At 40.3% G+C, this 15,750-nt stretch overlaps 1 protein-coding gene across 1 annotated transcript in view; it reads right to left on the bottom strand.

The window, feature by feature from the left end:
* Positions 1–15,750, bottom strand: part of LOC126369328 (Fanconi anemia group M protein) — a 33,988-nt gene that overhangs the window by 17,114 nt on the left and 1,124 nt on the right. Inside the window, exons 4-9 of the mRNA XM_050013656.1 lie at positions 14,439–14,704; positions 12,528–12,674; positions 11,192–11,316; positions 10,372–10,615; positions 9,622–9,730; positions 8,738–8,839 (exon numbers count right to left, since the gene is read on the bottom strand). Of these exons, the coding sequence (XP_049869613.1) occupies positions 8,738–8,839; positions 9,622–9,730; positions 10,372–10,615; positions 11,192–11,316; positions 12,528–12,674; positions 14,439–14,704 (993 nt within the window). The remainder of the gene's footprint in view (positions 1–8,737; positions 8,840–9,621; positions 9,731–10,371; positions 10,616–11,191; positions 11,317–12,527; positions 12,675–14,438; positions 14,705–15,750) is intronic.

The following is a 15,750-nucleotide window of genomic DNA, read 5'->3' as shown; positions in this document are numbered from 1 at the left end:
CCGCTGAAAAAGAAAGGGAGGGGTAATCGACAGGTATTAAATTTACGGAACACACGACAATTTTAAGCACAAATCTAAAACAACCCTCTAAAAATGTTACATCGGCCAATAATCCGCCATATTTAAGTAGACAGCACACGTCAAACGGGTTGCATACCAGCGAGATACCTATTTGATTCGCTCGGGTTAATCATTCATTACCTGATTCGTTTTAAAATTAAGAGTTATCACTCATCCGTCCTTTTCGGCGGATAAGAAAATGACGGAAATTAAAATAAAATTAGAAGGTGTCTGCAGGAATCGGGATCAATATGACTATAATTTACAACTAAAGATTACTTAAATAACTTATTATTACGAAATTAAATAGCTACCTATTATATTTTTCAATTTAGCCGTTGGTATTGTGAATATTTAATTTCAATTACTATTATTCTTCACGGTATAAACATAATTCACCAATTATACGTAGGTCTTTGCAGGTTTTTGATATAAAAACGAATTACTCTTGACAACATGTATATTCTTTAAGTTCTAATCATGAAGTTTCGCGTCTTTCTAACACTTGCAGTCATATTTATGGCAATAGCCAACACGCAAAGCCAAAATAGTAAGTTCGAATAGTAGGTCTTTTTAAGTCTTCTTTATTTTTAGTTACATAACTATTGGCCCCGATTCCTGCAGACACCGCCTAATTTTATTTTAAGTTATATCCGTCATTTTCATATCCGTCGAAAAGGAAAGGGACGGATGATTCACAGCTCTTAATTTTAGGAAGAATGAGTAAATGAATGAATAACCCGGGCGAATCAAAAGGTACGTCGCTGGTATGCAATCCGTTTGACGTGCTGTCTACTTAACTGTGTCGGGTTATTGACGGATGTAAAATTTTTAGACGGTTGGTTTAGATTTGTGCTTAAAATTGACGTGTGTTCCATAAATTTTATGCTTGTCGATTACCCGTCCCTTTTCTTTTCGGCGGATAAGAAAATGACAGATATAACTTAAAATAAAATTAGATGGTATTTACAGGAATTAGCACCAATGTCATCCATGTTTGGATCATAAATGATCATCACGTGCTCAGCTGTGAAGGAATACATCGTGAGGAAACCCACATTCCCGAGAAATGGGTTTCGGAGGTATGTTCTTGGGTTTTCCCTTCGCGGGTTGGAAGGTCAGAAGGTCGCTTCTGTAAATAAACCAGACCTGACAAATCTTCAGGTCAGGTAAGCGGACCCTGCGAAAACGGTATGACGCTGCTAAGGCGATGATGAGTTAACAATGTCATGACCCGCACTGGAGTAGCGTGATGGAGTATGCTCCATACATTTTTGTGAAGCCCCCCACCCCACCTTTCCAGCCTCACGTGAATAATGAGATTAATTCTACACAGACGAAGTTTTAACGCCATTATCGGTGTAGCATTCTTCATAATTCTCTATCCAAAGGCAATTCTTTGTCTTCTTCACGAGCTTGCGTTCTTTAAATATGAGTTGATGGTATATTTTTATAATTTGTGGTTGTTTTAGTTTTAATCGTATGCACCAAGGATGAGGAATGCACGGCCAAATACTTCTGCCCGCTGAATGCAAGAATAATATGCTATTATCCAAGTCAGAGAAGAGAATTGAGCGGCATTTGTAACTGCAATTTCGCCGAGCTTAGTATTAATTCAACTAAAGGCTAAAGGGTGCTTCTATGCTGTTCTGGGAGCAAATAAAAAACATAGAACACGTTCAGCTGCTTGTCTTCCCGGGCATGTCGTAAAAACCGACAGAGGGATTGTGTCCTCTAACATGATGGACTAATGTTATGGGCGATAGGCTGATCCCTTATCACCATAAGGTTCATCATATCCAGCTTACGACATCGTATCAACAGTGGCTGCAAGTTGTCTTTGATTACTTGTGGCTCTGCCCACCCCATTAGGGATAACGGGCGTGAGTTTATGTATGTATGTATGTAAAGGCTAAAATTAATATGGAATGACATTATTATAAAAAGTTACCCTCGCAGACCATGTCCCATTTAATCGCATGTCTACTGAGCCCTGAAACCTGCACGCAGGAGGACTTGATGAGCGCTTCCGCCCGTGCTATTGCCTTGGCAGCATTTTGGGCTGATAAATTATAAATTACGTTGTTCGACTTGTCATCGACACGAAAGAAGACAAAAAGTTATTATTGTTGAATACATTTATCTCCACTTCATCATGGTACCTTTAGAAAAACAAAACTCCACATCACAGCAATTCATCTAAAAAGCAATATTGCTGTTATATGTACTTTTCATTATTCTTTGCCGGAGTTACGGTTTTTTAATGAGTATGTTTTCTTTTACAGGTGATGTGGGCTACAATTTAGTTTTAATAGACAACTTCAAATTATTTTACATATTGCGTTTCACTTACACCGAAAATCCTTCCTGGTTATCCTTTATTGCCTACTGTTTTACATTTCTTATTTTTTTTTTTTTACCTTTTCTTTGCCATGACTTTTTGATAGAGCTATAATTTGTAGCTTAAAATTAAACAAACCCTTAACATGTAAAATATTTATGAATATATGACAGACAGAGTACTGAATTATTCAAAATCATTAGCTTCGTACATACTTTTCAATTTAGCCGTTGTTAATGTGAACGTCAAATCTCTACTCCCGATTAATATTCACGGTATTAACACTATTAACCAATTAAGATTAGTTTTTTTTTTTAATATAAATACGTAGCAGGCAAATGTATTATTTATTCGACTTTTGATTTATAATTATGAGGTCTTGTGCTAGCATCTTTCTAATTCTTGCCACCATATTCAGGGCAGTTACAAACGCACGTAAGTTCTCAATATACAGGGTGTTAGAGACACCGTAACGAATACTGAGGGGGATGATTCAGACCATGATTCTGAGTTAATATCAAGTGGAATTTTCCAGAATTGAACAACCGCCGTGGTCTAGTGGTTAGAGCGTTAGGCTCACGATCTGGAGGTCCGGGCTCGATTCCCGATGGGGACATTGTCGAAATCACTTTGTGAGACTGGTCCTTTGTTTGGTAAGGACTTTTCAGGCTTGATTGTTCGAAAAAACGTTTCGTAAAAACACCTCCAGCAACCCGCAGTGTAGCAGCGTGGTGGAGTATGCTCCATACCCCCTCCGGTTGTTTGAGGGGAGGCCTGTGCCCAGCAGTGGGACGTATATAGGCCGTTTATGTTATGTTTATGAATTATCCGTTGCAAAATTCATGATTTTCCTTGTTTTTTTTTATTAATAGTTTACTTTTGCGATGGAAAATTCCGCTTGATGTTAACTCTAATGAGCACCAATATGCGGTTGCTTTTAGGTTACATTAGATGCACCTCAGACGCGGAGTGTGAGGCCATACAATACTGTCCTTTGAAAACGCGACACATATGTCTTATTCAAGGCGTTTATCTTGTTCAAGGCAGTACATGTGAATGTCTTCTAGGAGATAATAACAGTCAAAACAAAGACTACAATTTATATGGAAATACATGGCAGAGCTGGTAATCAGAAGAAATAATTCTACATAAAAGTACATTCACGCCTAAAAAAAAAATATTAAAAAAAAGTAATTTGTCAAACAAAGATTGTATTTTTACATTAAAAATAAATAAATTAAATTTTTAATTTGAAAAAATAAATTATTAATTTGTTAAATAGAAAACCATCGATATTTAATATAAATATATGAGAATTTATTTTACTTTTCAACTAATACAATCTGTCACATAATCAGAAACATACGTAACTTCGTCACGTCCAACTACGCGTTTAAGTGTTCTGATTCTGACCTGGTCCAAACGAACCCATTATACTAGCGGCATTGCCCCGTTGCACAGCCACTGACAGGCGTTGGACCAGGTAAGACGCAGACCTAGGGTCACTCCCTCTGACTTTGAGTCTCCGGCCGATCTCCCTGATCAATTCCCTCGCCTCGCTACCCCAAGGACCTGCAGTCTCAAAAGCCACGGGCACAAACATGTATGCAGTTTTCAGTTCCGCGTACTTGGCATGCTTGAGCTTAGCCGCTAACTCAGCCGCCGAACCCGCCACTCGCGAGGTCCCGCGCAGATGAGACACCGCAAACGTGCTTACGCAGGTGGCGTCCCAAATAAGGCACCGCCCCCTGCACCACAAAGATGGTATATCCTGGATGTTTTATAGAAAGACCAGGCCAAAAGTGTTCTAAACCGGCAAGCTGGAAGACCTTGATGAGAGAGGAAGAAGCGAAAGTGGTGTGTCAGGTGTGATAATAATACAATTCCGTGGACTCTGTCTAACCCAACGGGACATAGGCATGATGTTATATATGTGTTGTATGTATGTATGAAGCGAAGCTGCATCCGAAAACACCTAATTCCGCACGCATTTTGGAAATATGTTAAGTCAATTTGTCAAAATTATTAGCTTCACATAACATAAATAGCCTATATACGTCCCATTGCTGGGCACAGGCCTCCCCTTAATCAACCGGAGGAAGTATAGAGCACACTCCATCACGCTGCTCCACTGCGGGTTGGTACAGCTGTTACAGCTAATAGCCGGGACCAATGTCTTAAAGTGCTCTTCGAAGCACGGAATCATGTTACTTTTTCACATAATCAGGTGATTCAAGCCTGCAAAGTCAAACATAGGACAGTCTCTTAAAGTGATTTCGACAATGTCCCTATCGAGAATCTAACCACTAGACCACGGAGGCTGTTAATGTTGTAAAAACTCTTTATTAATAAGAACACTGGCTGTTTTTTTGATATGACTTTTATCTACTTCTTTTTTAATTGTTCTATTTTTCACTCTTATAGTATCTGCCTAAAGGCTAGGTAATAAAGCTATCTTTATCATAACGTTTACGTATTTTTACTGCAATTAAATTATTTCTTTTTAATTTAACAATTGTTATTGCGATCCAATCTCCACTCACAATTACTATTATTCACGGTATAAACATATTTAACCAAATACATGATTGCTTTTCGATACACCTAAATATAAATATCAAGTACCTACTCTTGAGAATGCATATTATGCTTTAAGTAGCAATCATGAAGTTTACTTTCGTGTTTCTAACGTATGCAGTCTGCGTAATAAAAGGAAAGATACCATTGAAGGGATGTAAGTTCAAAGTGGTTGCTATTTTCTATTATTTTACAACTTATATAACTTAAGGGGCAAGTCACAGGGACTGTAACCTGGAACCTGACAGAGGGCAGCAGTAACTGTCAGTACTATTCAGAGGCGGAGGACAGGAGCCCTAGTTTGGCTTTGTAATAGACTACTGTGCACCATCCCATTTGCGTCAGAAAGAGTACTGCGGGGCGGAAGGCGAGAGGGAAACCACTGCCCTTTTCCCTAAAAAAGTAGCATGGAAATTCCTGCACCGACAAGAGCGTGGCTCTTAAATAAATAAATAAAATAAATAAAAAATCGTTTATTACCTCCACAACATAATAGTGATAAGTTACATTTTGACTTATTTAACATATGTTTGTGGAGGCTGGAGCGTAAACTAGGTTACCCTGTACTATAGGCTCCAGGCCTCCACCTCCAGAAAAAATATGGATACTAGGGAGTATGTTTCTGCATAGAATAATTATGTTTAGCAAACTGAGCAATAAACGCGAAAAGAAAGAAAAAAAAAAGAATATTAATAAAAAAAAAAAAAATTGATGATGATGATGATAACTTGCAACAGAGGCATAGAATAAGAAATAACACTACGTATAGAACGGCAACTCTCCGCTCCCTACCAGCGTCTGAGCTAGGTTTACCTCACCCCCCTCGAACATAGTTTAGACCTGAATCGTATGGTACCAGACGTCACACACACAGCTGCACGTGTACGATAATGTCAATGTGTAGTATCTGCGTAAAACGGGGTTGTTTGTATGAAGTGTCCCAGGTGTGGCCGAGGTGTATAGTACACTCAGAAGCAAATATTTAGTGACAGTCAAAGTATACATACATTTAGCAACATCCAGAGGCTTTTTGGCGGGAAACGGGAACGGAACAGTTGCTCTCTTCATTGAATAATCTAAATAATTAATACGAAGTGGCGTTTTGTGGTTAATGATCGCATTAATTTAGTCGGAAGACATTCGCGAGTTTTATTATATCGGAGTATACAATGAACAAAGTGTTTCTACCTATTTTCGCTTCGTGCCAACAAGCCGCTTCATAACTGGAAAGTTTATGCGGACTTTTGAGTTAATTCTTTGGGGTTCGGAGTAGGAGTCTGCTCCGAGGGTGGGGGCTTAGGTTTCATCATCATCACCTTTCATCATTTCATTAATCATCAAGAAAAAAAATACGTAAGAAATGGCTGTATGGGCATAGTTCCCTTTGCCTTACCCTTCGGGGAAAACCAAAACAAAAAAAAAGCAACATCCAGAACGACCAATAATTAGGGATCATAGATAAACGTGTTGAAGGTCAATTTAACATTTTTGAATCTATGTCATTTTGCAAGGTGTTATGGCTGAGGAGAAGAAATGACAAGAAACTGCATCAGCAATACATCTATTAAATCAATGTAGGTATACATTGAGGAGATCGGTGGCGCAGCGGTAAACGCGCTCGGTCTGCGATTGTTGAAGTTAAGCAACTTTCGCAAAGGCCGGTCATAGGATGGGTGACCACAAAAAAAACTTTTCATCTCGAGCTCATCCGTGCTTCGGAAGGCATGTTAAGCCGTTGGTCCCGGCTGCATTAGCAGTCGTTAATAACCACCAATCCGCACTGGGCCCGCGTGGTGGTTTAAGGCCCGATCTCCCTATCCATCCATAGAGAAGGCCCGTGCCCCAGCAGTGGGGACGTTAATGGGCTGGTAATGATGAGGTATACATTACAAGTTATACAACTTTGCTGTTGTTGTTATAATATACGCCTTTGCCTACCTACCTACCTAAGGTTGCCTGGTAGAAATTGTTGTTTAGCAATAAGGCCGCCTATTGTGCTTATGTTTTTATTCGTATGTTTATGTCCTTTGTATATGTTGTTGTGCAATATAGTATTATTGATTGATTGATGCTGTGTTATGTTGTAATATATAATTAAAACACATAATGGCCCCGATTCCTGCAGACACCGCCTAATTTTATTTTAAGTTATATCCGTCATTTTCATATCCGTCGAAAAGGAAAGGGACGGATGATTCACAGCTCTTAATTTTAGGAAGAATGAGTGAATGAATGAATAACCCGGGCGAATCAAAAGGTACGTCGCTGGTATGCAATCCGTTTGACGTGCTGTCTACTTAACTGTGTCGGGTTATTGACGGATGTAAAATTTTTAGACGGTTGGTTTAGATTTGTGCTTAAAATTGACGTGTGTTCCATAAATTTTATGCTTGTCGATTACCCGTCCCTTTCCTTTTCGGCGGATAAGAAAATGACAGATATAACTTAAAATAAAATTAGATGGTATTTACAGGAATTAGCACCAATAACGGGTTCTTACCGCGTTTAAATGGGGATATGGGATGGGGTCTCATATCCCCATTTAAACGCGGTAAGAACCCGTTATTATGTGTTTTAATTATGATAATAACCGCGTAAACTTAAAACAATGTTGTAATATCGTCCCTTAGCTTACAACACCGCTTAAGTCATTTTTACCAACTTTACAGGAGACGAAAAAAAATGTCTTATTTAAAATATCTGTAGATTTTTTATTGCTACTTAATACATACTATAGTTAGCGGTTAATAAATAATTATTTATACTTATTTTGACGATTTACTTTATTTTAACCTTTATTTTCTTCATCCAATGGCATTAAAATGTAAAAACCGCCAATTTTCGACTTGAGCGGTGTTGTAAGCTAAGGGACGATATATGTTTTTTTTTTTTCAGATGCAACGCAATGCACATCGGACGCCCAGTGTAGTCGGTTATTTGACTGCCCCGTAGCTTGTCTGTCTACTTACAATCCTCCTAATGGTTACTGTAAATGCCTTACGTAGCCTGCAATAGGCTAGCTGCCAACTATTCAAATCAGTTACTTTTTACTAAACGTCAAAACACGAAATAACTATGGAATTTGTATTAAGAATTAAATCATTATTCTGCGTTGATATCAAACGGGATTTCCTGTCAGATTTATGAAATAAACAACCCTCTTGAAATTTTACCTTGGCCAATAACCCGACAGATTTAAGTTGACAGCCCCCGTCAAACCGGTTGCATACCAGCGAGACGCGTATGTGATTCGCCCGGATTATTCATTCATTCACTCAGACATTTTAAAATTAACAGCTGTCAAATATCCGTCTAAAAAATAAAAAAATGACAGGTATAACGTAATAAAGAAGGAAAGAAAACATTTACGTACATACTATTTCTTTAAATAAGATGGAGTCTTCAGGAATTAGCACCAATGAACGGTCTTCGTGGTCCAGTGGTTGAGCGTTGGGCTCACGATCCGGAGGCCCCGGGTTCGAATCCCGGTGGGGACATATCACAAAAATCACTTTGTGATCCCTTGTTTGGTTAGGACATTACAGGCTGATCACCCGATTGTCCGAAAGTAAGATAATCCGTGCTTCGGAAGGCACGTTAAGCCGTTGGTCCCGGTTACTATTTACTGATGTAAGTATGTAGTCGTTACATGAGCCACGTTAGGGACCTTTGGCGGCTCAGTAATAACACTGATACCAGGGTTGATGGGGTTGGTATTCCACCTCACAATCCACACGATAAGAAGCACCAATGTCTTACCAGAGGCGCCCTGTCCGACGAACATCTGCGCCTTGATGAGCGGCCGGCACTGCAGCAGCAGACAGTGTACCAGGTTCACGCTCTCCCTGTACTCGCAGAACACTGTACACAATATTATATTCATCATCATCAGCCGTACGACGCCCACTGTTGGGCATAGGCCTCCCCCAAGGATCTCCACGACGATCGGTCCTGCGCTGCCCGCATCCAGCGGCTTCCCGCGACCTTCACCAGATCGTCGGTCCACCTTGTAGCGGGCCTACCCACTGAGCGTCGTCCGACACATTATTATCTTCATTACCAATAAAGTATGGAATAAAGAATCATCCTCATCTCCCTAGCATTATCCCGTTTTTCAGTGTCCGCTTACCTAACCTGAAGATTTGACAGGTCCGGTTTTTTACAGAAGCGACTGCCTGTCTGGCCTTCCAACCCGCGAACGGAAAACCAGCCCAATACAGATTAGGTCACATACCTCCATTAGGTCATATATACGTATTTCTCGGGAATGTGGATTTCCTCACGAAGTTTTCCTTGACCGCTGAGCACGTGATAATCATGTATGATCCAAACATGAATTCGAAAACAAATTCGGCATTAGGCCTGTGCTGGATTCGAACCTGCGACCTCAAAGTGAGAGGCAAGCTTTCAGAATAAAGAATATATAGAATAATATTACTTATAGAAAAGTAACTCTCCGCTCCCTTCCAATAGGCTAGTTTCCAACTAATTAAATCAGTTACTTTTTACTAAGCGTCGAAACACGTAATTACTATGGAATTTGTACTAAAAAGCAAGCTGTGACGTCATAGAAAAATGTAAAAAAAAGAATGATAAAAGTAAAAAAAAAATAAAGTAAATAATATAATGCATGTAATCCTTACCTATAGCTCTAGTGTCATGATTCTTCTCCTTGGCTCTGGTAAAATGCTCCAACATAATTTCTTTTAACTTGTAGAACTTCGGGTGACCAAACGATAAGTCTTTAGGCATCTGAAAGAATAGCAATAAATAAAAACATCTAACACTCAATTCAGATTCTAATCTAATCTAGTCTACAAAATCCCACTGCTGGGCAAAGGCCTTCCCTTCCGCTTTCCATTTTTCGCGGTGCTGTGTGTACTCCAGCCTCCAGCAAGCGTCCAAGTCATCACGCCATCTCTTTCGAGGTCTACCACGACGCCTGTACCCGTCATGAGGCACCCAATTTAGATTATTTATTATAACATAAATATTTGAAATCTAACTTACCAACAAGTTAATAGAGACTGTTCAGTTTAAGAAAAATATATATACATATCTATATAATTAACTTAATTCCTTTTTCAATATATAATTATTAATAATAATAAAACACTATTACACACACATACACAACACATTTACAGGAAAATCTTGTTCTAGGATGGGCAAAGGCATTATCGCTAAGAACGATCTCTATTACACAACCTTCGGTAGAGGATGTAGTACCATTTCTATGGGACCACGGGTTATTTAGCATACATACACTGGTATATCATGTTCGATGGGATTTGTCGGTTTTTACGACAAGCTCAGGAGAGGAGCTGCGCGACCTTTCTTATTTGATCCCAATCCACCCTGGAAGCCTAATGATATTAGTATGGATTACTTACCTCAGGAACAGTCCCATCAGGCAAGATACTCCGATCCAGCGACAGAGGATCAACCCCGAGATCATCTCTGAGCCTCTCGAGCAACGCCGTTAGTTTATCATCCGATTGTATCCAGGACTTCTCAGGGTGCTCGTCGAAGAAGTTCAGAAACACTCTGGACCCGTGTTTGGTTAGCAGTTCTAGGCCGTGGTAAAGCGCGATCAGGAGGGTGAAGTCTTTCATTATGTAGTTGTGCTGGGGGTGCCTGATAAAAGGGAAAATGTGCAGATCATATAATATATCCATATTAGGATTTCTTGGCAAAAGAGGCTTCAAGGCTTTTTCTGAATAAAATAACAAGAACATAAGCTCATGACTATATTCCAAGTGTAGGCAGAGATCCATCCGCCATTAAGCCGTTGGTCTCGGTTACTATTTACATTACAGTAAGTACGTAGTTGTTCCTTGAGTTATTTCAGCTCAATAATAAACCTAACGGCCTCTACGGTCTAGTGGTTGACCGTTGTACTGACGATCCGGACGCCCCGGGTTCCAATCCCGGTGGGGACATATCACAAAAATCACTTTGTTACCCCTAGTTTGGTTAGGACATTACAGGCTGATCACCTGAATGTCCGAAAGTAAGATGATCCGTGCTTCGGAAGGCATGTTAAGCCGTTGGTCCCGGTTTATATTACTGATGTAAGTGAGTAATCATTACATGAGTCATGTCAGGGGCCTTTGGCAGCTCAATCATAACCCTTACACCAGCATTGATGAGGCTGGTATTCCACCTCACAACCTACACGATAAGAAGAAATAAGCAACAATGAAGTATTACCTGGCTCCTCTCTCTTTATTCTGGAACTCCTTGTAGAGCATGACGATGCGGCCTTTGGACAAGTTGCCCAGGTTTTGTGGCAGAATGTTCAGCTGCTTCAGTCGTCTGGCGTAGCTGTCCATAATCTGAGGAATAACGTAGAATGAATGAATTATTTTTATTTCAGATCTAAATCCATATTTGTTAGTAACAATGTGAACTTTAACTATGTTAATACCTATCCTACACACACATTACACATATACATATAGGAACTGCCAATTTGCTATTATTTACAACAGAATCCTCCTCGTAACATATCTTGAGCACACATGCATCTTCACCCAAAAATACTTTTTTTGTAGAGCGCAATACTTTCTTTTTGTAGTTGCTAAAGAATTATGAGAAAATGACGTAACGGATAAACGTCCATTTAGTATGGTAGTGGCATGGATTGCCATGAGCCGTGGATTAGGCTAAATGTAAATGTTAAACGGTCTTATTTCCTCGAATAGTACATTTTAGTCTGTGATATCGTAGTGCCATGGGTTCAGATACCGGCTCCAGCTCTAAACCACTGAATAATTCATATCACGTGGATTTGCTTCAGTTAATGGCAATAGGCTCCTTTGCCACCTATTACATAGGACCTGAACAGGGCTGGCCAGGAATGGGTATACAGATGTATACCCTAGTAGGCAGAGGTATGCCTATCGCTTCGAGGCGACAGGCGTGATGCTGTTATGTTATGTAGATTTAACGTCATCCTGCATTTAGGCGAATTTTGAATGCGCGAAACTCACGCAAGGCTGGCCTGAAGTTACAACGAATTACGACTTCGAGCGAGTTAATCGAGTGAAGTTAATCGAGAAAATTATAATACTCCAGTCCTCTGGAATACTCGGATGCGCGTGCCAGTATTCGAATACTTGACCTACAAGGACTTATATTGACCAAATTGGAGATGTCCTTAGAAAAGGTTCAGTACGATCTACTCTGAACCAGCGTGTATGAAACGATTGTTGAATGTGAGTGGAGGAAGCAAGATAAGTGTGTCAGGATCGAAGCAAATGGAATTCCATAGTCTCTGCTTCCTCTTCTATCACGTTACGCCGTTGGTTCCGGTTGTAAGTAAGTAGTCGTTTCATGAGCCATGTCTCCGCATTTGGCGGCTCAATAGTAACCCTGACACCAGGGTTGATGAGGTTGGTAATCCACCTCACATCCCACACGATAGAAGAGTCTCTGCTTACCCCAGTGGGATATAAGCACGAGTCCTCCGACTGGAGTACCTACTCGATTTTTTTGGGTGCTAAAATACACGATTATCAAAAATAGCACATTACAATGTACCTACCTCAACATAGTGATGTCTCAGATGAGTGAGCTCTGGCCCGAGTGGTATGACCACGGTGTTGATCTTGCGCGCGTGGCTGTACGGCGCCACGTCGATGCAGGACTCCGTACGCAGCTCCAGGTGAGCTATGTGCAGGTTCTTTACTACCTACAGACAACATTCATCATCAATTTAAGAGCCACGCTCTTGTCGGTGTAGCATTTTCCATTCCAGTCTATCAAAGGCCAATTCCTTGACTTCCCTATAAGACACGACGTTAACCTTTTCTTTAATCTGTTCCAACAACAGACAACACTGACTAAGGTTAATAGATCTATCTGTCTATCCACTCAGTTCACTGCTGGGTAGCTCATGACTTCTTGTACTGTAGCTCATTTTTGTACCCAAACATGCGATCGGTGATCGGTTGACTGACCGCACATGGGGCGGATCCAGGAGGCGGGTCATGGGAGTCTGACCCCCCTTGGGCAACAGGTTGAGTCATGGGTGGCCGTTGCAATTCTCTACGGAGATAGGTTGTCTGCGACCTGGTGACCCCCTAACAGTCACTGTGGTCCTATGGTACACCGGCTTCTTATTCAATAGGAGTACAGTCATGAGCAATATAATGTACCCACTTTAGGACTCTGTCGCACTAACATATTTGACATTTAGTGAGACTTACAGTTAAATTTGTCAAAAAAAATGTGACAAAAAATGACAAATGGGCACTTTTGTATGAAACTTGGTCCAAGAACCTCCACTGATGAGACTTATATGTAATGAAAGCTTATGCTTTCCCTATGATTCTGGGAAAGTACTATCAGATTCTGTCCCGGGGTTCTTTTTTTACGGCCATGTTTGTCCTGGCTAAAAATGTGATAAAATACAGTGGGAGCTAAAATCAACTCAAGATTTGTTGCTGGATAACTAAGTCTACATAAATAATTATGTATCATATTGTATATCATTTTAAAGAGGATCTTTTCCAGAATCCGAAACATAAAAAAAAAACAAAAAAAAGTCTTTATGTCAGCGAATTATAGTCAAGCTTTCATTACATATAAGTCCCATCAGTGGAGGTTCTTGGACCAGATTCGCCCATTCTCCTTTAATGTGACATGGTACCAAAGTGTATACATATTAATGCTCGTGACCGTACACCTGTTCGAACCTCGTTACCGAACTTGCACCAATGAGTTATTAATATCTTAAGTGCAGGTTTTCACTAACACAGTTGGCTCGACCGTTATAGTCCGTGATCCTGTGGTTGAGCGTTGGGTCCACGATCCGGAGGCCCGAGGTTCGAATACCGGTGGGGACATATCACAAAAATCATTTTGTGATCCCTAGTTTGGTAAGGACATTACAGGCTGATCGCCTGATTGTCCGAAAGTATGATGATCCGTGCTTCGGAAGGCACGTTGAGCTGTTGGTCTTGGTTACTACTTACTGATGTAAGTGAGCAATCGTTACATGAGCCATGTCAGGGGTCTTTGTCGGCTCAATAATAACCCTGACACTAGGGTTGATGAGGCTGGTATTCCACCTCACAACCCACACGATAAGAAGAAGACATTGGTCTAGGAAGCTTGGTGAGGTGTGGGTACTTAGTTTATCTTGCGATGGATGTATCTTTGGCTACAACTGAGATATAATACACATACATACATAAACTCACGCCCGTAATCCCAAATGGGGTGGGCAGAGCCACAAGTAATCAAAGACAACTTGCAGCCACTGTTGATACGAAGTCCTAAGATGGATATGATGAACCTTATGGTGATAAGGGATCAGCCTATCGCCCATAACATTAGTCCATCATGTTAGAGGACGCAATCCCTCTGTCGGTTTTTACGACATGCCCGGGAAGACAAGCAGCTGAACGTGAGATATAATAGTTGTGAGCTTTTGTGAATAAACTGTACTTACATTGACAACATCATCAACTTTGCTCCCTGGGGTAGCAGACAACGCAAGCACTCTATAAGTATTATGTCCCATATCAGTCAATGTGCTTATAATCTGGCAATATGCGTAGTTTCCCCTTGCTCGGTGCGCCTCGTCGATGACTAGACAACGGATCTTCTCTCCCGGACAGATACCGGACTTGATGTCATTGTAGATTACTTGTGGGGTCGCGAAGAACACTCGCTTAGTTTGCCAGTGGGTCTTACGTGTTGCTACTTGCATGTGACCTGTGGCCAACAATACAAGGATGAGAATAGGGTTTCCAAGTAGTCATATCAGTTACTTTTTACTAAACCTAAAAACATGAAACACCTGTGGTGTCATATAAAAACGTGACAAAATATCGCACTTATTATTACATTTTTCTTCATTAAAATTTATATATAAGTTAAATAGAATAAAGAGGACATTTTTTTAGTAATCAGAATTTCATAATTTATCTTTGATCTAGGAAACTACCCAATTCCTAAATAAACAACAGAACCTCTGCTCATTTTAATGAAAAAAAAAAAACTGTAGTTATTGCACATCCTTCCTTGTCTGTGCTATGGAAAGCATCTTAAGCAATTGGTCCCGACTATTAACCTTAACACACCTCAACCAACCCAATAGTGAATCAACTTGGTGGAGTGTGTTCTATACCTCCTCCAGACATAATATGTATAGGCTGCTTATATTTATGTATTGAAAATTTCTTGTTAAAACTATTTGTTGTAATCTACAAATCTACTATTTGTTGTATTTTTGTTATAAGTTATATTTTCTCTGCTAAAACTAGTATGCGGTCCATAACCACTAATATTACCAGAGAAAATAAAGGTTGTAGCGGTAAATAAGTATCTTTATACATCATACAAAGTATGTTCTATCAAAGGCAGAATCTCTTTATCAATAGAGCTTTTAGACAGCCTTAGTTCTAGACTTCACAGATAGGGTGCTAGCGCGACGCCTGCGCGCCGCGACATGATAGTAGTTGTACTAAAACAGTAATCATGCGGGCGCTTACTGTCGCCGTCGCGCCGCGCGTGTTATAAGAGCTTAAGGATTGAACGTCACCTGGAAGCACCTCATAGCACTTGTCTATAGTTCTATCCTTTTCTCTAAAGAGAGCGAGCGCACGCTTACGTACACTATCGCCTCGCTGTCTCAGCCGCGTGCGGTAGCTCTCTCTCGCTCTAGCAAATGATGGTTCTGAGTAGAAGAAAAGGACAGAAGTACAGGAAAGTGCGATGAGGTGCTGACACAATGTGGTTTGACGCTAAGACTACACAAA

Source organism: Pectinophora gossypiella, chromosome 9 (genome assembly GCF_024362695.1).
Source record: "Pectinophora gossypiella chromosome 9, ilPecGoss1.1, whole genome shotgun sequence".
NCBI lineage: Eukaryota > Metazoa > Arthropoda > Insecta > Lepidoptera > Gelechiidae > Pectinophora > Pectinophora gossypiella.
The sequence above is the reverse complement of the archived record's forward strand: the minus strand, read 5'-3'. Positions and strand labels throughout refer to the sequence as shown.